At 37.9% G+C, this 23,613-nt stretch overlaps 2 protein-coding genes across 4 annotated transcripts; both read left to right on the top strand.

Moving 5' to 3' along the window:
• Positions 1 to 1,298: 1,298 nt before the first annotated feature.
• scrn2 (secernin 2) lies at positions 1,299 to 15,680 on the top strand. Of its 3 annotated transcripts, none has more exons than XM_020652330.3 (9): positions 1,299 to 1,473; positions 2,161 to 2,323; positions 4,040 to 4,221; positions 4,970 to 5,169; positions 7,746 to 7,961; positions 8,523 to 8,688; positions 10,040 to 10,220; positions 12,230 to 12,386; positions 15,141 to 15,680. In XM_020652330.3, exons 2-8 carry the CDS (start codon positions 2,162 to 2,164, stop codon positions 12,380 to 12,382), a joined length of 1,260 nt encoding a protein of 419 aa, XP_020507986.1. In that variant the 5' UTR covers positions 1,299 to 1,473; position 2,161; the 3' UTR covers positions 12,383 to 12,386; positions 15,141 to 15,680. The 3 variants fall into 3 exon arrangements, with proteins under 3 accessions (XP_020507986.1, XP_020507984.1, XP_065820179.1); XM_020652328.3 differs by lacking the exon at positions 1,299 to 1,473 and adding an exon at positions 1,618 to 1,906; XM_065964107.1 differs by lacking the exon at positions 1,299 to 1,473 and adding an exon at positions 1,933 to 1,967.
• Positions 15,681 to 17,461: 1,781 nt separating this feature from the next.
• On the top strand, positions 17,462 to 23,543 carry LOC109997730 (uncharacterized). Its single transcript, XM_020652327.3, has 4 exons — positions 17,462 to 17,628; positions 18,745 to 19,429; positions 19,522 to 19,623; positions 20,844 to 23,543. The coding sequence occupies exons 2-4, from the start codon at positions 18,794 to 18,796 to the stop codon at positions 22,131 to 22,133; spliced, it is 2,028 nt and encodes a 675-aa protein (XP_020507983.1). The 5' UTR covers positions 17,462 to 17,628; positions 18,745 to 18,793; the 3' UTR covers positions 22,134 to 23,543.
• Positions 23,544 to 23,613: the final 70 nt, after the last annotated feature.

The raw sequence follows: 23,613 nt of genomic DNA, 5'->3' as shown, positions 1-23,613 counted from the left end.
TTAAATTCGCAAAACAATTTGGCTGCATTATTATTGCAAATATAAGCAGTAAATATCTTGTCATCCTATTTCTTCCAGTTAGCATAATTATGATAATGTAAGTACTTATGTTCATTTTTAAATGCTTTATTAGATTGTTCAATGCCACTTAATAGTTATCCTGATTACATTTCACATATAAAGATTGAAAAAAAACAACTAATGCTCTAAATGTATGCCAAATGCATTTTTTTTTTTTTTTAAATGTATGATACATTGTAATGAACTAAAAGTATATAAAGTACTTCCAGTGCAGAACATCAGATGCTGCTTCATTGCATGTGGAAAAATCAAATACAACGTTGCGTATCAAACACTTTCAATACCACAAAAAGTAAAATATCCTAAAGTGAAAGGCCATTCCGTAGTTTAATTCTTCTTTGGTTCTTTGGAAAGATTTCGAAAAGGGGAAAAAAATCAAATTTCTTTGGGAAGGCTCTAACTTTTTATTTTAAATCCTAAAGCTTTTAGTAAAGTACATTCTGAGACTGCTCCTGTAAAATGCTTTGCATCCTGAATACATGGACACACTTATTTGTCACCTTAAATTTGACTCTTCTACGTTTAGATCTGTCGCAATCAGTAGCAACATTTTTTAATATCGTTGAAGAGATCATTTTCTTGGTGACATCTTCCATGTGCATGCTCAGACTGTAGGACAGACTAGATATACAGACAGACTTAAATTAAATATGAGTAGCACACTAAATCCCACATTTCCTATAATGCAAGCTTAACCCTGGTGACGTCATGTGGATAGTTGTTTTAAGAGTTTCAACACGCATCTAGAGCAACAAAAGACAATATATCCTACAACTATCCACAGGCTGAGTCACACTCCACTACGTGTGGAGTAAATGAAACCTGGTGTGTAAATGGGTGGAGTGCCCCTCCACTCTGTGGCACTTATGCTCCTGATGAAAAACTTGTTTACATTGGTGAATACATGGTGAGACGTTTGTCCAGCTCATCATTTTGACTCACACAGACATGAACTCATGACTTGGTGAAGCTGATAATCAGTAACTGTGATGAACAAATAGTTTGCATATAATTAAAGTTTTATTGGTACACACTAAGCCTATATTTACAATGAGTGTGGTGTCATAAAATTATTTATTTATTGAAAACTTGTTTTGTAGTTATGTAGGGTATCATAAGTTTACTTCTTCCTGTGAGTGGGGTTCAGCATTATAATGGGTGTGGGGTTTTTCAGTCTGATAAACAGACGGAGGGGAGTCTACATCATCAGGCCTGCTGTGCAGCTTTTCACAGGTGTGGACTGGCCGGTCGTGTGAGACGGTGAGCTGTGCTTGTGGCCAGACGAGACGAGACCTTTAAGTACATACCTTTGGATTTCTCGGTCATGTGACCGGGTTTCTACAACCTGCCTTCCTCCAGTCGGCTGCACGCTCCCACCATTGCAAAAAGAAGGTAACCATTTTTTCCAGTATTCACAGACTAGCACTACTTATTGCAGATTATTAAGCGCCTACATTCTCCCCTTTCTAAACCCCCCATGAAAAAGCGGAATGACATGACGCACCAGGCGCGTCGCTGCTCCGGAAAGACACCGGGGCTGTCAGTGAGCCCAGGCAGGCCTTCAATCTGATAGAAACACTGAAAAACAAACCGAGCTCCGCTGCTCGACACCGCTTCTATCAGCAGACTTTTACGCACATTATTTCCGGATCGATCGCGATACATGGTCGTGAAGTCGAGACGACAGTGTTAATAGAGCAACGTGGCGGTGGGATTTGAGAAGATTACAGTCAATAAAGTCTCTCTGCACAAGACTGCCTCCTAATCCCTGTGTGAAAGGGATGGGCAGTGCACCGGCTAGATCCGACTTTCTGCAAAAAGCTGGGTGGGGGAACAGAAGCAGACTCTTCCCTCTTCACTCCACACATGTGTTATGGACCAACAGGGTGTGCTGGATGTCAAACACATTGTCAGACTCTTACGAGGAGTTTAAAAATCAGATTGTTTACATGGTGTCGGCTAGTTATATGGCTGAAGGAACAGCTTAATTTACACATCATCACTTATCATTTCTCCCCAGACTTTCTTACAGTTTCCCCCCCACCCGTTCATTTTGTTGTTGTTGTCTCTTTGTTGCAGGATGGCAGAGCCTCCCATGTCATGTGATTGTTTTGTTTCCTTGCCACCTGGATCTCGCGATGACCATGTGATTTTTGGGAAGAACTCAGACCGACCCCGGGATGAGGTGCAGGAGGTGGCCCACTACCCTGCAGCATCACACCCTCCAGGCTCCACGCTGGAGGTAAAGCAGCCCTGAAACACACAAGTAGTGCACAGACAAATACATTCATGTAAAAGTATTAACCACATTGGACTTTCCACCATTTTTTAGTGGTACTCATTGGATTCAAATACTTTTCCCTTTAACAGAAAAAGCAGTACAAAAAAAGACATCGGTTCGATGCAGAAGTCAAACCTGAGGCCACTAGTTGCACATCCTCTTTTTTTCTGAGGGTTTCACAGCAAAGCCCTAACAAATAGTGTACCATGTAATAGTTCCCCTCATACTTTATACTCCATTGCACATGATCCCGATTCATTTTAATGTGTAATTTTAACAACAAAAAAAAAACAGCATATGGAAATTTGCAGAGATTCATATTGATGCGATAGTTTTCACAATGATCGACTCTAATGTGAAACTGTGGTGAAATATTTACATGGAAATATTCTTTCCTGTTAATTTTTAAAGGAAACAAAGTCAAAGTTTAAACCTGCTGATTGAATCTTTTCTCTCTTTCACCTCTCGTCATGAAGTTAAGGTTTTCGCTCTCCCTAATCTGCCTTCATGTAAATACATTTGGGGTGAATGATTGAATGTATGTGCTGTTCAAGGCATCAAAGTTTTTCATGTATTAAAATTTCTTGTCCAGCCTGAAGCATGTAGTCCCAGGAACTTCTCAAAGAAACTAAAAAGTTACTTCAACTGGGAATTTAAGGCAAACTAGTCTGATGTATTAAAGAAAGAGAACTATAGATCGTTGTCCAAACATTGTTGGTCCATCTGTTGCATGCTTTTCTTCTGTAACCACATTGCAGTGCTGAAGCTTGTTGAACAAAACAAAAACAAAGTCATTTCTTTCTGCAGACTTCTAATAATGGTGGATGAAATAAAAGACGAGGAAGTTCCTGCAGTGGAAACGTGACCATAGGTTATTTCTGAAACTTGGTGCTTGTTACACATAAACATGTTTGATAATAAATGCTTTTAACCTAGAAAATAGTTTTTATAAACAGCTTCTTTTAAAGATGAACTTTATTAGTGTTTATTTCCCCCCCAGACCCAAACTATACTTGTCAAACTAACTTTTCTATGTTTGCATTCATTAAAAATACAGTGTTCAAACAATCTGATCGCATCATTTCCCATCAAAATAATTTTTATAGCAAAATAAGTACATGATAGAGAAGTAAACCAAGACTGAAAAACAGGAAATATTTTCTTTTTGGGGTAAATTAACATTTTCAAAAATCATACAATAAAGGGACACAATGCTGATGAACATCTCAGTCTTTATTTATTTAATATAGTCACACATGCACCTGCATAACTATAAAATAAATGTAATGTTTCTTCCCAAACATCTAAAAAGATCCGTTTGTAAAATGTCATATAACTTCTCTTGCTCTCGTTGTGATTGGAACAACTTGATGAAATGTATCTTAGAAAAAGACATGTTTCACTGATGGGAATTCTGCTTTAAAGCATTGCAACGCATGATACAAATGTGTTGAGAAGCATTATAACAATAATTGATGTATGGTAAGAAGTTGCACTTTCTCTTTTAGTTTCACTGACGATGGAAATAATGAAATTGTTGTTATGGCCTTGGGTGTTCATCTTTAGAATACCTGAAGCTGATTCTTGTCCAAAACAAGTTAGACTTCTCACAAATATGTTGGTGCATTGTGACCCTAATATGACCTGTGTCTTGCTCACTTCCTTTTTTTTCTGCAGTGCACATACATCCAGATCCCTCAGGTGGAGCAGACGCACGCTGTCGTCCTCAGTAAGCCCGCCTGGATGTGGGGCGCTGAAATGGGAGCTAATGATCAGGGAGTCTGTATTGGGAATGAGGCTGTCTGGACAAGAGAGCCTGTCGCCTCCGGAGAGGCTCTGCTGGGCATGGACTTTGTTCGGTGAGCACCTAAAAACTTTGGTACTGTGTTCCCAAAAAAATAAAATAAATCATTTTCTAGGTGGGGTTTGTTTCTGTAGTAAAGGTTTCAATGATGAAATCGTGAAACAGACTGTGGATCATCTTAGGATTTATTCATACACAGAAACGTTACACACATGGCTGACAAAATGCTGACCCGTGCTGACCCATGCTGACCAATGATGACCAAGATCTGACCATCGCTCACCAATGTGTTGCTTATATTCTGCTAGAAAGTACAGCCCACAAATTCCTTTCCAAACCCAAAAGACCCAGAAGAAGAATTACCCTTAGATGGTTGACAGAAGTAAATGATATATCCACAAAATGATCAAGATGAATGAATTCATGACAATACATACTTACAATCCTTATGGATATAAATCAGCTTATCCAATTTCAGCAATAATGAAACAATAATCTTCAGCTGACGGGAGAAACGTTTTATTTCTTATTAATTACAGTTCGGATATTGTGTATTTAGTATTAACCTAATCCTCTTGTTAGGGTGTGTACATTGTCAGAAACATGTTATGACAAATGTTTAAGTACCGCAGTAGCATTTCCTCCAAATCACAAAATGAAGAGGCGCATGTAAACTCACAGGCTCAACCGGTTCTCTCTGTTAATGAAAGGAGAGTCATTGACTTTCTTACATTTATAACCACATGACTGTTGCCTGACTATAAAAGTTAAAGGTAATCAAATCATCTGTCTTTAATGGACAGACTGGGGCTGGAGCGCGGTGACAGTGCCTGGGCGGCGCTCACTGTGATCACCGGCCTCCTGGAGCAGTACGGCCAGGGAGGGCAGTGCAGGGAGGATCCTGAGCCCTTCAGCTACCACAACACCTTCCTCCTGGTGGACCGCCAGGAGGCCTGGGTCCTGGAAACTGCTGGAAAACTGTGGGTGGCACAGAGGGTAACAGGTGAGGATGCAGAAGGGAACAAGGTGAAACAGGGTGCATGTGTAGTTTAGACATATACTCTTTTATTTTACTTTCTTTTTTTTTTATACTCTTTATTGAGAATTTCAATACAACACACAATACCCCCCCACCCCAAGTGACCAGACAGTATATTCAACTAAACAGAAAGAATTACAGAATAATATAGGAAACAAATGAATAGTAATAATAAAAAAAATTAAAGCAATGTAAAAAAGAAACTAAAACTAAAAAAACCTATATATATGTAAATTTACATGCTCTTACACTCTTGCACATATACATGTATATACACAAAATGAAATAATAAGAACAATAATAAAAGATATATCAGACTTATATTAAAAAACAACTACAATAACATAAATGTATCATATGAATTCAGAAAAAATAAATAAAAAAATAAAAAAAGCTTCCAGCCCACCATATGTAGACAAAAGTGTAGAATACAAATACTCTTTTAATGAAATTCAAAAGCTCTATTTGCATCAACTTTAAGGAAACTATTTTACCAAGGCATCAAAAGACAATCTTATTTTCTCACAATTGATGCTGGGATGTTGATATTTGGCGTCACCACTAACACATCAACAGAACTTTATTTAAAATGACAAAGCCTATTGCTCATTACATGGCTTTTTAACACCTCAGATTGTTGTCCTGCTTACTTTGAACAAACCTATGTGGTCTGTACTTTTCTGAAGATGTTTTGATAACCATCTGTCAGCCTTCATTAAAATGCAGTGTGCTTTGGCTGCAGTTAAAAAAAAGTAGTAGGAATAAAGAGTTACTGACCATACCAGGATGATTATATTGCATGTACACCACCTTCTGCTGAGAAGCTCATTAGAATCAGAATCAGAATCGGGGTTTATTTAGTACATTTACACATTTACACATTTTACACACACATTTACACACACAAGGAATTTGACTTGGTATAATACAGTATACGAAGATATTACAATATATAAAATAGAATTTAAAAATGTAAAATATTAAATATAAAAAATAAAGATAAAAAACACAAAATGTACAAAAGGTGCAATGTAGGCGCTGTGCAGTGGACTATGAGAAAAAAAATCTTAATGTGTGTAACTACTCACATTAATCAGTAACTACTCAATTTTAATCCTACATCCATTATTCTGCGTAGTATTCCTTGTAGGCTGTCAACTCTGCATCTCTCTGACCTGATGTTTCAACCTGAAACGCGTCGGTCTAATTTGTTAACAATGTTGATCTTCTGTAAGTGTTGCCAGAGCTTTTTTGACCTCTTCATGCACCCGTGTTATTTGGTGAAGTTGTTCCAGAAAATCCCGCTCTGCTTGATGTTTCAACCTCAAAGGCTTTCTCTGGACTTTGGATGATTTCGACTGCACATGATCGCAGGATTAAACCCAGTGAAGCTTTAAGTAATATACTAGCATTGGATGGCTAACATGCTCACAACGCCTTTGCTAACATGTTGCTGTTCAGCACTTGTAATGTCAATCTCAATATCTCACTTCAAAAAGGTTAATCGATCCTTTACTTACAAGCACTAAACACAAAGGTGTACACTGAGGTGTATTATCACTGATTAGTTTTTTAGGGTAGGAAACTGTATTTAACGTGCTTTAGTTCTCAATAAATTTGAGCAACACTGAAATGCTCCAGAGTGTTAAAATATTGAAGTACCTGCATGACTCATATCTGCTCTTTAATGTGGCAAACTTTAATAACAAAGTAAATAAAACGTTTTCAGATCTCTTTGTTCACAAGTCATTTCTCGACATGAGTCCACAGATTATAAAGATGTGTTATTACAATTCAGGAAATCCTGAAATTGTGATAAAGCGTTCCTCATTCATCATGTCTGGATCCCTCTGTCAGCTGGAGATAAACTGTGCAAGCTACTTTGCTAAGACCAAGCTAAATAATGGTAATTGGACTTGAGCTTGCATAGTGCTTTTCTAGTCTTCTGACTACTCGAAGCACATGTCACACCTACACATTCACACTGGTGGCAGAGGTTGTTATGTAAAGTGACCATCAGAAGTAACTAATCCCATTCATACACACTCATACACCACAGACGAAGCAACAGGAGAGATGACGGACTCTGCCAACTGAGCCACAGCCACCCATACTTCTAATATACTGTATGACAGCTCAAGATTAGATTCAGATTATATTATTAGTATTATTTTTTCTTTCTAAACCTTAATTTAATTATCTTTTTTCTCTTCGTACCTTTTCTTTGGATTTTTATTTATTTTTATTTTATTTCATGTTGTATGTATTCTTGTATGTTTAAAGAATTATATAGAAAAATGTGCCAGGATGAACAAAATTTGTGATGAAATATGACAACTTGAATGTAGTAAAACAGCCTGCAATAAAGTAATTAAAAAAAAAAGATTAGATTCAGGACAAAATCATTGTCAAGTAAAAAAAAGGAAAGGGTGTTAAAATTCAAAAAGTGTCGCAGTCCTAAACAAAGGATTTTCTCGTGCATTTCAAAGACAGAACTCTATCCACATTGTAACACTTGTTTTTGTTTTTTTTTATCTCAGAGGGTGTGAAGAACATCTCCAACCAACTGACGATCGGTGCCGAGGTCTCTGCAGAGCACCCGGAGCTGCGCAGCGTGGCTCAGGCAGAGGGCTGGTGGGACGGAGAGGGAGAGTTCAACTTCTCCCAGGTGTTCAGCCCAGAGGACCCCCCTGCCAGGATGGAGCTGGCCAAACAGCGCTACAAAGGAGGCACGGAGCTACTCCGGCAACATGACGGTGAGGGGGGGTCGGCTTTCATTACCACGAGTTTCAATGCTGCAAAGACTTTGACTGTAGGTTAGATCTGACTCCAAATCAGAATGTCCAAGATGTCCTAATTCATCCTTTGCATATAATATTTCCCCTCTGAAGGAATTTAAAAGTATGAACTACTTTTTGAAGAAAACTCAGTGAGGAATGTAAGAAAGAATACAAATATAGAACATATTGCAATCATGTCAGAAATCATTAAAAGACAGAGGTAGGTGTCAACAACACATGCAAAAGTGACAAACAATGTGATCACAGCTTTATAAACCACAAAGAAAGAGCCATGTTTTTGAAGTATTTCATCATTTGGTGCAGTGTGGCAGCATAGTGAGCATAAGGGTGGAAACATTTTAGAGTTAAAAAACAAGTTCCCTTTTTGGGGAATCTGTGTGACTTGCATTAGTCTCATCTACCAGCAAAATTAATTCAGGCTTTAATGGCCTGACCAACTTTTAACAGTAACAGAGCACAAGCATGCACATGCTGCACACATTAATGAAGAGAGCATGCGCTTTGTTCTGCTCCCAGGCTCAGTGACAGCAGAGGTGATGATATCCATTTTGAGGGACAAGCCCAGTGGCATCTGCATGAACTCTGGAGGTTTCTGCACCACAGGCAGCATGGTGTCTATCCTGCCTAGAGACTGCAGCCTGCCATGCGTCCACTTCTTCACTGCCACCCCAGACCCCTCCAGGTTAGTCTTTAACCAAACTAATAAATCATCTTGATTAAAAGCATCAATTATGACTAGTATCCTGCTTCACTCTGTAGCAAACTGCTGTAAACCCAATACTGTAATAATCACTTCAAATGGAAAGTATTCTTACTGCAAGGGCACCTTACTGACTCTTAATGTATTTAATTTGTGTGTTTTTAAGGATGTTAATGCTCTACTCATTGTCTCCATGCATTCTATAATGATTACCAATAATGTAATTAGTTCTTTCTGTCCTGAGGAGAAGTTGGTACTATTTCAATGCACAGGAGAAGTCGTCTATATGTTATAATTCAAATTAATTCCACATGCTAAGCTAGTACAATCTTGCATGATGAATATTAAGCAAAAGTGAAATGAGACTCCAGTAAAGCATACAATTCAACACAAGATTTATTATACATATTTGTACACTTTAGTGACTTTGTGGCGAGTCTTTAATGGAATGAACTCGAGGAAATAATAAACGTTTGAAAGTGAATCATTCCTCTCAAGACAGTTTTTTTTAAAGGTTTATTTTTGGGAAATATAAATCAAAACTCTATGGCACAATGAAAATAACTAAACTGTATCTTATTGTGAGTGAACCAAAAAAAATTACAGTAAAGTTATTTTCAGTGTGCCACAGAGTTTAGATTTATTTTTCATGGTGTGCTCTTTCAACCATGTGCATCTGTTGGCTGTTTATTTTGAGGTCAGTGGATAGAGACAGAAATCAGAGAGAGAGAGAGAGAGCGAGAGAGAGAGAGGAATGGCATGCAGAAAAGGAGCAACATGTTGGATTTGAACCCGGGCCGCCCGCTTAGAGGACGACAGTTTCTCTACATGTGGCACTGTGTGCACTGACCACTAGTGTACTGCTGTACAAAAAACAACTTTTAATATATATTTTGTGTGAGAAAGATTGAATACGTACACAGTTATTTCCAGAAAACTTCAAAAAACATTATAAGGAAATAAAAGCTTCATAATAAAAGAATCACCTATTAAATGTTTAAATGTTTTAACCCACTTTCCCCACTAACGTCCTATTGTTCGTCTCTGCATCCTTATTTTTAATTTGAATTCAGTAGTATTCTGTTCAAATCAACAGGAACATCTGACTTTAGTGCAGAAATGTTTCTGGGTGTGTGAGATCTTCTGTTGAGAGCTTAAAAGCAAAAACAACATTAGCTACAAAGGAGTTTTTCACACCTTAATATTCTCTTCCTCCTAATCTTTACTTTTCCTGTCTTCACTTTGGGTCAGAGGGAGTTTCTGAGTCTGGGTTTCACTCTTTCCTTTTTCCTTTTCCTCTCCCTGTCCATCCACCCCTCCCGCACCCTGGTAGGTCTGTATTCAAGCCTTTTGTCTTTTCGGACGGTGCCACCCCAGTGCCGAGGGTGGTCTCCCCACAGTTTGGGCCAGACGACCCCGTCAGGAAGCAGCCTCGTTTTCAGAGCCGGGTGGACCGCAGACATGACCTTTACAAGGCCCACCAGGTGGCGCTCAGCTCCATGGAGACCAACTCGGTGGGCACAGATGGATGACCTAGGTCAATGATAGTCGTGCGCTGAGCCTGGCGCAGCTGAAAGTTCTCATTCATTTCATTTATACATCCACATTTAAACCCTATTCACAGATAGCTGAACTCAGTCGTGTGTTATTAAAAAAGCTCAGAAGAACAGAAGTGACACTCACAGTGTCTAGCTAGACTCGTGGGGTGAGTGTAGACTAAACAAAAACACACCACAAGTACACATTGAACTCCAAAGAGCAGGGTTTAAATCTCGTCGCAACCAAAGAACAAGGTGATGATGCTGAGAGGTATTGTTACTTCCAAACAACAACAACATCGTAGCACTTTGTCTGGCAATCCAGACAGAGAGAGAACGGGTTGTTTTGTGGAATCAGTATCAGATATTATTAACATTTGAACTTTCCTTTAGCCTTTCATAAAGAAATGTGCATATCATAAGGTAAATTGTGACTTAAAGGAAGCCAATTGAGCTTTTTTAAAAATGCAGAGAGGAGAGATTTGAGCAAATTCTGAATTTTGTACGACACTTCTGAAAAGTATAATGTCAGCATGCATGTCTTTTCGAGAGTGGTATAATTGTTAACTATTCTCCCACAATGCACCGTGTAATGATAGGTCTGCAGTGTAACAGCAGCCAGTGATGCATCCAGTATAAATTGCATTAGGGTTAAAAAAAAAAAGATATAGCACAGTGTAAAAATAGCATAAGTTGTGAAGTGTAATTAAGTTAAGAAATTAGCTTAGGTATTAACTCACTTTATTTTTTTTCTCTACAGTAACAGGAGAACGCTATTCTTGTTCTGTGCTTATTCCCACTGATTTATTCTTCTAATCTAAACCATAATCAATTCACAATCTAACCAAGTGTCTAACCGTAACAAAATATGTCAGGGTTAGGTTTATGAAAAGATTGTGGTTTGTATTAGGATTATGAAAAAGAAGGTAGTTAAACTCACATCACAGAGGTGCAGGGCGGTGCAAAATCAGCAGACTGAGGAAGATGATGTGTCCGCACATTTGCTCTAATGCCACAAAAAGTTTGAAATTCATCACAGTGTTTCGACCTGAGGTCTTCTCGGGATGATTTTTGAACAAACTGAAGAAAACATTGTGATCATATTAGGATTATAACTCTGACAGTTTGTTTTTAACAAAGATCAAGAACAGTGATCTCCTGGGTAAAAGTCTTGCAGTTGACCTACTGTATCGGCATCATAGACAATAATAGCACAGTATGGTGGGAGAAGGTGATACTGTTGTGATGGTGTTTTATTTCACTCACAACTTCTACTCTTTACTACTAAGCAGAAGAACTTAATGTTATGTTTACTGAATGATAGTGTAACGATAGTGGTGAAACAACATTAGATTAATATTGGATACGTAGAGAGATACTTTGGCATACATTGTTGTTGACTTTGGTTTTAAAAAAGCATTCCCAGTTACCATGCAAGCTTTTTTCTATGACTTTTAGCTTTATTTTATAGTTTCATTCATGGCATCCGTTGAACTTTTCTCAGTTGACTTTAAATGAACATAAAAGTTATGAACTGTAATATAAAAAGAGTCTGAGGAAACAACCCAATATCAAAATCTCCAATCACATATGTTTAAGCTTTTTGTTATGTCTGTCTTTTTCTTACTGTTGTGAAAGTCAATTGGATGTAAAATCTTTGAAACTTAAAACAAAAAAGTAAAATTCTGAAGAAAAAAAAAGGAAATTGCATGTTTTTTAGAAAACAAAATACTCTGGGAATTAGCTTATTGAATAAATAATATATTTATGAAATTTTAACAATAGCCTGTAGAAGAAATGGAGGTTTGTGATAGCAGGTGTGCACATTTTCCATAAACACCTGGTGGAATCAGACGCACCACAGTGTAGGACTTGTAATGCCTTCATGGCTTAAGCAGGTTTAAACATATACAATAGTCATGTACTTTTCTTCACTGGTGTGACTGTTAGTTTGACATGTGTCTGTCTGTCTCTCTCTATCTCAGGACGAGGGTTTAGCCATCTATGAGATCCTGATGGACCTGGAGTCGCAGTGTCTGAGTGAGATTTCAGCCATGCTTAACGGAGAGATACCAGGAGAGGAACTGGGGGGCTTATTTTTTGATTGCGTGGACACAGAGATTAAGTTCTACCAGTGAGCAGGTGGGTGGCTTCAACAGCTGTGTTGACTTGATTTATTATGTATGAATGTGTTCCTGTTGAAGGAAAGCTTCAAACTGCAAAGAGGGAACTGAAAAACTCACACAGATAAATTATTTTTTATAGAGAGTGACTTTAATAATACAATGACTTGGGTAAAAATACTAGTAATGAAATATATAGTGCAGTAAGAAGTCGATGTGTAATGCAGAAAACAACGCTTCAGGTGATCTACAGACTGTTATGGTGTAGATCATACAGGACAGGTTGCTAACACTATAGCTGCGTCTCACTTCTCTTTAGTTGCATACATGCATCCCATACTTGCATCCTTTCCTTAAGAAAGGGAAAGAAAGCACAAAGGAAATATAATTTTAAAAACACAAGACGTTTGTACCTCTGTTTCTGATAACCGAGTCAGCTGTCACTCGGCTTTAACAGCTGTTTCTCTTCATGAATTCTAATGGATTGGTTTAATCTCTTTTTGCAACCTGATAACATTTGCACATAAAGAACGACATGCAGTCTTTTTATTCTCTGAACTGTGTCCTGCTTTAAACCAAAAGGACCATTTGTACCGGCAAAATACTTAAGTATTAAATGGCTCAGTCATTATTAGATTCTTATTTGCTGATCATCTTATTTTGAGCTCTGAATTTTATTAACACAAATACTTCTATGATGAATCAGGGAAACTGTAAATTATTGATCAGTTTATTAGTTTTTAGACAAAATAGTTTACTAAACCTGATGCTCAGTAATGTTCAGTCTTAAATCAAACTTTATTGATATGACAATAAATGTACAAAGTGTTTCTTACTGACAGACAGACTCCTACTCTCTCAGGCTTGCTTTCTCTTTCTCTAAACAAGCAGAATAACTGATCATGAAAAGAAAACATTTCTGTTGTAATAATGAAAAAAACATTTGAATTATAATACCAGAAGTTAACAGTTTTTAGTTTGATGAAGAATCAGAAAATGAATCAAATGTAAAACTTTGGATTGATACACTCCATTGTATTGATTTAAAAAAAGTTTTGTTCAATATTTCGTCGTTAATTCTCATGTCAGACACTTTAAACCAGCTCATCTTTACAAACTGACATATGTTTATAGTCTGTTTCTAGGTCTGTCTGGTCGTTAATTGTCTGTCTCATGGTCTGACTTATTCTTCGTTTTTAAACTCTTTATCATGTGAAGTTTCATTAAGTCCAATCCGCTGCAGCATCCAATCATTGACTGGTATCCGATAAAGGGGCGTGTCTGTCAGTTAAACTCTGCTCTTGTGTATCCTCGCTCATTGATCCTAAAATGTCCCTCCTCGATTCTCTCGCTTCAAAGCAGTAGCAAGAGCTTTGATCCTTGAATTCCTTGAGATGGCAGGTCTAAGGAGGAAAGAGGAGAAAGGAGCAAGGAGACATCATGTAAGAGAACTGAGATGCAGTTTGTGGAGCAGAAATAGTAGCTGAGCATCCCGGCTGAGCAGTGGGCCACACTCAAATTCATTGAGAACGTATTCTAATGTTTGATTTAGTTTAGTTGAGCAGTGTGTTCATGACAGCAGCCATCTGAGAAACCTTGCTGGGGGTGAATTGATGTACAATCAGGGCAACAACCTACAACATAGTACCCTGTTATTAGAAAAAGCAAAGTTCTATACATCAGTTAACATTTCTAAGTAGTTTAAATTTTTCATATTTGTTTACTTAATTAATTTAATTTGCTGGTATTATTTGATACAATCTAATAATCAACCTTTTTTTTTAATAACTTGTAGAGTTACTCTGTGCTGGTTGTTAGAAAGCACTCTGCACTTTAATACAGGCTTCATTTTTTTAATCGAAAGGGCTCTGTCTGTATTTTGTATACACAGTCTATGGGATCCTTGCATAGCTTTAAGTATAATATCTGAATCAGACCCAGGTTGATAATGATCTTAAAGATTAAGAGTTTTCATTTGTAAGGCGAGAGGAACAGACTTCAAAGTAGTCGTACATTCAGAGCATGAAAATAGCATGCCAGCCAGAGCTATCACAGAGATGTTTTATTAGTCAAATAAGGAATCAATCAATCAATCAATCAATCAATTTTTATTTGTATAGCGTCAACTCATAACAAGTGTTATCTCGAGACACTTTACAAAAAGCAGGTAAAAGACCTTACTCATTGTTATGTTACAAAAAGCAGGTAAAAGACCTTACTCATTGTTACAAAAAGCAGGTAAAAGACCTTACTCATTGTTATGTTACAAAAAGCAGGTAAAAGACCTTACTTATTGTTATGTTACAAAGACCTGGCTTAATCCATCATGAGCACTTTAGCAAAGCAGCAAAAGTTACATTGGTAAGAAAAAACTGTCTTATTAAAAGGCAGAAATCTTCGGCTGGATCCCCTGCTCATGACGAAACAGCCTTCACAGGCCTAGACTGCACCGGGCTTGGAAGGGGATAGGGGGAGAGATGGGATAAAATGCAGGAAGAGGGATAGGGAGAAGGGGGGGGGGGGGGGGACCACCAACTTTAAACATTCAGGATGTTGTTTTTGGCATCAGCCAGGAAGCCTTAAAACAAACATCAGATAGTGTGAGTGGTGAGATAAAGAACTGGAAGCTGTTGTTCTAACAACATGTTTATATTTTCTGTTGTTTTGTTTAATTCTTAGCAAACATATATAATCCCTCTGTGTGGAAGTGTAAATGTGGATGTGTTCCCAGCATAGATTAACAAAATGGTAATACAACTGTCCTTTGTTACAGCACCCTCAGGTGGAGATCCCTAGTGCTGGCTCGGTTGCAGGACAGGGCTCCTGGGACTGATATGAACTGTGTTCCACGTCTGATGGGTCTCCGCCACGCTCACATAACATACATCCCTGACACCATTCCATGATTAACACAGACTCTGTGTCTATAATACACATGTGATAGGAGCAAATGTATCATCTGTATCACCCAGGGAGCAATGACTGCACCTCAGTAGTGAGAATAATGATGTAGAGAAACAGGAGCCTATGTAGAGGAGGTTGCACAAATACTGTGAGTACAGCTAATGTTTTGTGTTTGTTGGAAATTAATGGGTTGCCATTTGATGAAGTCGGGGGAAGATCTAATAAACAATAAGCATAGTCTTTCTTGAGTGTGTTGTAAGCTTTATGTGACACTTTAGTATTGCTTCTGTGGGCTATGTTTGAGGATTTACACATTAATCTTTCCAAACTCATAAATAAATATTTTGCAAACTCCTTTCAGGTTAAATGGATTTCTTCTATGCCCAAAAATAAAGATTTATTAAATGCCTCCAGAATGTGTGAATCTTAAAAATGTCAGCCAGGTGTTTGGGGCGTGGACTGCATGAACTTAGTGCTCGAGTTCAGAAGTCACACATAAGTATTGTATAAGGAAACACGCAGCACTGCTTCTGTTGACATAAATCCAACCATTCCCCGGCAACATCAGGTCACATATCTCCTGGGAATTTTGATTGTGTTGCTAATTTCTCTTCACAGTCTGTTTAAGATGCATGCTGTATAGTCTAATTATTCAACTATCTAAAGTCAAGTTGTTCCTCCAGCTTGGTGATAGTTAACCTTTGTGTTTGCTCTTTGACACTCCCACATGATTCAGTGTTTGCTGTCCAATCACTGTTTGAGAATACCATTTGAAATCACCAGAAGTAATACCAAAATGACTGTCCCTTAAAACCAAGATTTTTAAAGTGACACCTGTAGGCACTATGATTTTATTTATTTAAAAAAATCATCACTGGTATATATAATATATATATATATATTATCCATATAGTTGTTATGCTCATCCTCCTCCGTTTGAATATGCATTTAGTATTTTGTCCTTGCCATTGCTGCCTCTGCTTCGTTAGAGCAAAGATTGTTGTGAAGAACACATTTCTGGCCTGATGAATTTCCGATTTGTAGCTTTTTTTGCAATGTATTGGTTAGCATTCACAAATCCCTTTCTCCAGTTTAACCAGTATCTCTTTTCTTGATACTGACGTTTTTGGTTTCTCTTTGGGAGATTACCAAACAGGCAAACTAAGTGTGATGCAGAGTTCAAGTTTTTGTGTTGCTACAATTTATTAATTCAAGGTCTTTAATTAGGGTAAACAGGTCACAAATCTCAAGGTGTGATGTGGATTGTTAAGAATATACTTTATTTGTCTCCCTGGATAACATAATATGATTATTATTTGAAGTGTGGCAGCAAGGAAAGAGCAGTTTATTCATTTTAATTTATTTTTTTTAACATCATTTGCATATTTTGGGAGACCAGCATGTTGATTCTAGAGTATGATTCAACATGAACTTGAAATCACCACCAGCCATACATAAATCCTTTGATGCGCCTAGTGTCACACTTTATATCCACATGAAATGTAGTTTTGGTCTGTCCTTTTATTGTGAAAACAACGCTGAAACAACTTGAGCCCTCAAAACGTATCAGTGGAATTTAAGAATTTACCTTGACCCTTGCTGTAGCCTTTTATATAGATAGATAGATAGATAGATACTTTATTGATTCCGAGGGAAATTCAAAGCATCCAGTAGCAGGTTACAAAGACGTACATGACATGAAACATTTGTTACAAGTTAAACCGCAAAACCGACACCTCCCCCTCCCATACATATATCTTAACCTCCCCAAAAGATGTAAAGAATACCCCTAGATGCAATTAAAAATAGACGTATACAAGAAATGTACATAACCCGTGCAGGGATAAAAAATATATGTGAAATTTAAAGCTAGAACCTATTTAAATGTAAGTTAAATGTATGTTAATTATTCAGTTAATCTTTGCTGCAATTTAGCCCAATAGGTAGCGCTTAAACATCTATAGGCGGTGTAACAACGGTAACAACCATAGACTGTAAATATTATATATATACATACATACACATACATACATATACACATATATATATATATATATATATATATATATATATATATATATATATATATATATATATATATATATATAATTATTATTATTATAACAACTAATAAAACCCAAAGAAGCCAGTTCACACTCCATCCAGTAGGTGGCGGTAATAAAAAATGTAATTGCTGCCAGGAGGGTCAGTAACCAGTCGCGGGTACAACCACCTCATAGAAATATTTACACTGTATCGTTAGCAGAGTATTCTGCAAGTTGTTGTTGTACGGGTTATTACAAATTCACAATCATAGTTTTATCATTTGCACCTTGTTCCTTCCGTCCAAACAGAAGGTTTGTACCGTTATGTTCTGCTCAGTGCTCTGTGGGGTTGTTGGCTAACAGGTTAGCATTAAGCTGTCCTGTGCAGACAGGGCGTTGTTATGGCTAAATGTTAAGAACTGTAGGTTTAATTATTGATTTGGTTTATCATTATTAGTTTAAGAAACTCCCAAACAGCACTTACGTTGATAATTGTCAAGCTTCGTGGGTTTACTTTTCGTATACTAGCTGAAGCTAAGCTTAAAAGCTATCATGCTACGTTGCAGGGTAGATCTGGATAAGCAATGCAACATTGAATTAGTCTGTAAAAGGATCCTGAAGCTGTCAGAGCTCACTGCTAACTATATGGTATGAACAAATATGTACAGTGCTTCCTACAGCAAGAAACTTTTCTGAATAATTAATCTCTGTTTGAAAACAAATGGTGTTTCCACTTAATGATCACCTCAATTACTTAAATAGCACCTTTAATTTAATGTTTATATTTAATGTCTGTTTTTGATAACTCTGCACTATCTGCTTTTTTTAAACATTGCTGTACATATATAAACAACACAACTTCAGAAGGTCAGCACTTTTTTTTTATATTCAGGTCTAATTACAGAGCTTTTTCCTCAACTGTTTATAGTTTCTTGTTTAAATTTCACATATATTTTTATCCCTGCACGGGTTATGTACATTTCTTGTATAAGTCTATTTTTAATTGCATCTAGGGGTATTCTTTACATCTTTTGGGGAGGTTAAGATATATGTATGGGAGGGGGAGGTGTCGGTTTTGTGGTTTAACTTGTAACAAATGTTTCATGTCATGTACGTCTTTGTAACCTGCTACTGGATGCTTTGAATTTCCCTCGGGATCAATAAAGTATCTATCTATCTATCTATCTATCTATCTATCTATCTATCTTTCTATCTTCTGTTATTTGGATTTAACTGTTCACTTTTAGTCCACGACAGCAGAATGTCATGTTTTTAGCTACATTACTTTACTTTCTCTTCAAACTTCATTTATTTCATAAATGTGATTTGTTCAAGTGCATCCTGTCCTTGGGCTTAGTTTGCTCAACCAATCCTTGCACACGATTAAGCTCTTCTTATTAATACCTAGTATCTCTCCTTTTTCTACAGTTTTTGACGTCCACATCCATCCACCTGCTGGATCTGCTGAGATGAGATAATGTACTCCAGCAGGTCTGAGCACAGTCAGAGGGGGCAGTACAATGAGAGAAGTTCAAGGCAGGGGGATGGCTATGATGACAGATGGAAAGAAAGATGTGAATCTCATGGAGATCAACTGCAGGATTCTTATCATAAACATGGCGGGGACAGACACAGAAGTGCAGAGAGGACGAGCAGAAGTAGAGAGTATGGGGACTCACCTAAGAGGATGCACAGTAGAGATTCACTGAACAGAGACTGGAGTAGAAAGAGCCCTGTAAGAAGACACATGTCTTCATCTGACTGGGGATCCTCTGAAAAGAAAAGGCGGAGGTGTACAGAGGATGATGAGGATGATTACAAATACCGACGTGAGACTGAGGATAGATCAAATAGATTTTCTCCAGACAATTTCTCACGCTCACGTACAACCAAGGATTTTAAACACTCACGACCACAGGATGAAGATTTCAAATACAGTAAAACAGCACAAGACTCAAGACACAAATATCGACATGAGGAATTCAACTACAGGCAACAACAAGATGATTTAGCTTGCAGAGCATCATCTGGATATGAAAAAGATAGAGATAGCCGCGAAAGAAGCTGGGACCGTTCCCGAGAAAGGAAACAATCACAAGATTACACTACCAAGGTGGGTCACAACTTACACTGTTTTGATTCCGTGTAAGGATCGTTACGATGATTTTATTTGTAAAATTTTACGTTTTCCTCCAAATCAAACAGAAATATGCCAAACCCAGAGATAGGAATGACAGCCCTTCCACAGGCTATGAGGATCATCGTCATAATAGAGCAAGGACTTCTTTGAATGGATCTGGTGGACAGGTGAGTTTATTATGTTGCAACAATGTGCTATCTTTATCAGGAATGAGAGGTGATGGAAATCTGCTTTGGGTATACAAATAAAGTTGTTTGCATTATTTTAATTATTATTCCAGTTGAATTCTTTGTACCTACATTGGGTTGGGAGGTTTGGGAACTGCCTGCAGCTGCAACAACAAATTTGTTTATTAATATTATTGTCCCAATAAAATACTATACAGGGACGTGATTCTTCTGGATCAATCCGGAATTTCTTTTTTATTTTTATTTTATTTTTTTACCTGAAATGATAACCCAGTAGACTTACATCATACATGAAAGTGTTTCAGCAGGCTGCACATATATTACAGCCACATAAGTATATTTTCTGACAGTTTATGAATTTAATATAAAATTACCATCTAAAAAAGATAAGCAAGCGGACAATCTCCCCTCACTCTCTGTTGCCTGTTTAAGTGTTGTGACTGTAGCCTCTGTGCTCTTTAGGTGATCAGAGATATGGAGAGAAGTCTGCTGTCATGTTTCTCCTTAGAGGAAGAAGATTGATTAGAAAAATGTATTGATTTATTCCCTCACATATCTATATTCTGACCTTACTGCCACATCAGACCTGTTCTGCTTTTCCTCACTCGATGGACACTCTGTACGGCACACATACATATAAAAGGCTTTGAAAACGTTGAAGGTAGCTATCAAAAGAAATCTGTCAGTAAAGTTATAGTTTCTTAATGGGCAGACAAGCTGTCTGAAGTATGTAACTGGAAATATGACATCTTTGTTTTTCTGTTTAATAGTGGTAGTTATTGAGCTGTCTGTTCATGACATCCCTAAAGAGATGTGTGACTGTGAGCATTCCCTTAGCACTTAATTACAAAATTCCACAATCACAATCTAAAATATTTGCTAATCTTTCTTCAGTTCAAGTATCAATAATAAATACTGGAACTCCAGCTGACCAGTCACAGTTAATTGAGTTTTACTATTGACTTATCATGGAGCTTAAATCTATACCACCTGAATGTTTCTTACAGAAGCTTAATTAGCTCGATGGCTTACAGTTAGGGTCCCGACGTCATATGCCACAAAAAGAGATGTATTTTATACAGATTAAATCGGAGAATCACTACAAATGTTGCACATTTTGTTCCATGTCCTACGTTTTTATTCACCAAAAACTGCCAGTTAATTTTGTGTTAATTTTGCTTCTGTGTGTTTCCCATCAGTCTTTCAATAGCAATGTCTTCAACCAAAGTTCTGCTGCTCCTGAGCAGAAGAAGGCCAAGGGTTTCCAACGCTTCCTAGATGTGCTCAACAAGGGTGTGAATGTTGACATGCTCACCAAGATAGTGACTCAAAACTGTGACGGAGAGGATGATCGAGCACAGTCTCCACCTTCATTCGTGCAGTCTGCAGACCGACCATTGTCCCCTAGTTGTGTTAGAGGGCAACAGGGACGTGACAAAAAAAACTGCCATTGGAGTGAAAGTGTGGGACCTCAGAGAGGCGCTTCTCCTCATCACAGGTCTTTCAGCCCAAAGAGGAACTTCCTGCCTGATGAAAGACCTCTGCAAAGGGGGGAAGGAGAACGCAACTGCCTGAGCTCCAGCAGTAGATCCAGGTCTCCGTCAGTGGTGGAAAAGACAACGCTGACACCTGAAGAGGAGCACAAGCGCCGTCAAATGCAAGACGTTTTGCAGGCTATTGGCATGAATTTAGGATTTGAAGAACTAGGTCAAATGTCACATCGGATCCAGGAGCGTTTGTATGGAAAGAGGGACAGTGACAGGGAAGGCCATCGCAGAAAAAGCAGAGAAAGGGACACAAGACGTACGTATTCACCAAGACTGCATAGCAGGTCGTCATCAAGCAGATCAAGTGTTAGTCCGCCACCTCAGGAAAGTGACATGAAAAGGGATGCAGCTAGTACTCCGAGGGATCTAACAGACATGCAACAAATACAGATACTTCAGTCGGCTGAATATGAGACAAACTCCAGCTCTAACACATTTCATGACAGGGAGGATTGTGAAACACACTCTCAGGAAATGAGTGCTGTGTCTCAAGCATTTTCTCAAAATCACACATACAATTTGTCAGAGCCGTCTCCTCCACCTGTGCTGCCAGTGTACTCTCCAGTAAACAGTTCACCCCTGCCCTTCCCAGCCCTGCCCCCCACTCTGCCTCCAGCTCCTCCCCCGCCTCTACCTCCTCCTTTTCCACCCGTTCCGCCCCCAGCCCTCCCACCTGCTCTGCCTCCTTATATGCCCCATGTTGGACCCACGTTTTTATTTCCTCGCCAGTTTCCCCTTCCTCCTGGGCCCCGTGTCCCAAATTTGAACCTATTTCCGGCTCTACTTCCTCCAATGAGACCCCTATACCCACCACACATTAGTAATCCTCCACCATTTTTTAACCTTCCACATGTGAGCCCAATTCCGCCTATAAACAACACACAGAATAAAAAACCACAGAGGCCTCGCTGTTTGCAGGTCATTGAAACAAAACAGGCTTGATGAAGACAGTTGAATAGGTTTAAAATCTGAATTTAAAACTGACTGATTAAGTTGATAAAAATGTCTGTCCCCTGCAGAACAAGACACGCTATTAGGTTTTCATGAAGTGAACAGTTTTGGCTTCAGCCGGTCCAGTTATGATCCCAAAACACAACTTGGAACATTATTTCAAATAAATTTGTGTTACCCTAAATGAAGCATTTAGTCCAAATATACCTGAGTCAACTTGCATTTTGTCAATCAAATATCTGACCCTTTGTCATTGTTTAGTTGTGTCATTGTAACAGAGCAATGCAGGACTTAGATGATGGCAGGATGAAAACAACAATAGTCCAAAATGATCCTTTGATGGTCATCATAAGTTTTTTCTTTCTTCTAAATTATCTGTAGAAGTCTCCTCTTCCCCAAGAGAGGAAATTCTGCTTAAAATGTTTCCACATAAATATTCAGTGTCTGTCTAAAGCTCTCCATGCTGCAGATACAGATCATCAGGAGGGGCTGCAAACTGAGCTGCTGCTAGCTTGTTTGTGTGTGCTCTGCTTCTAGGGTTAGGACCCCATTGTTGTTCAGGGTGTAAGCGGTTTTAACCATGAGCTGAATGGTTTGCACAGGTCTCTTCCTCTTCAAAAGAAATGGGCTGAGTGATTTAAAACCATTACAAAAATGGATATCGATATTTCATGTAACGCAAAATGGGAGCTGATCATTAGTCATAAAATAAATACAATGAGGATCTCAACTTACACCACAAAGAAAGTATATCCGTTCGGAAATGTTTTGAAGGTATTTGACAGCTCATAAGAAAACCCTGATTAATGATTGTCTTATGCTTAAAACGTGTGTCACATAGGCTGTTTTGAAGTCTGTAGTGGCACTGAACTGCTATTTAGCAAAGATCTAAAACATTCAGAAGCAACCTGTCGTGCAGTATTAAAAACTAGGCCAAATACAACAAAAACAGAAAATCCAATCAATTACTTTTGTTCCCCAAAATGTAAAGGACCTCAAGCTAATTGAGAACACTATTCAGGATGTTTGAGCTCCTATATGTATAACTCATTGTCATGTTAAAGAATTACTGAAAAACGTTCAGATAGTGTCTTCTGATTTTTCAAAACTTTGCTTTCTTTATTTTGTTTTTCAAAATAACCACGACTTGGTACATTAGAGATGCTGTTTGAGTAATCTTTGTCTAGAGAGGAGGTCTTGAAGGGAACAGAGGACTTAAACCTAATAAATCAGCGTAGTCTGGTGTTCAGTCTCTGGCTTTGTTCAACCTATGATTACTAAACCTGCTCTTTACTGAAGCTATTGGTTTATAGGTTGACTTGCATTGTTTTTGTGTACAAATGTATAAATGTATTGTGTAAATAATTTGAATTGCATATTATTAAAACACATTTAATTGAGGTTAATGTGGAAGAGCTGTTTAATTGAACTAATCCTTTGCATCTTGCATCAATGGAAAAATATCACCTGA

This window comes from Labrus bergylta, chromosome 1 (assembly GCF_963930695.1).
Source record: "Labrus bergylta chromosome 1, fLabBer1.1, whole genome shotgun sequence".
Classification (NCBI taxonomy): Eukaryota; Metazoa; Chordata; class Actinopteri; order Labriformes; family Labridae; genus Labrus; species Labrus bergylta.
The sequence above is the reverse complement of the archived record's forward strand: the minus strand, read 5'-3'. Positions and strand labels throughout refer to the sequence as shown.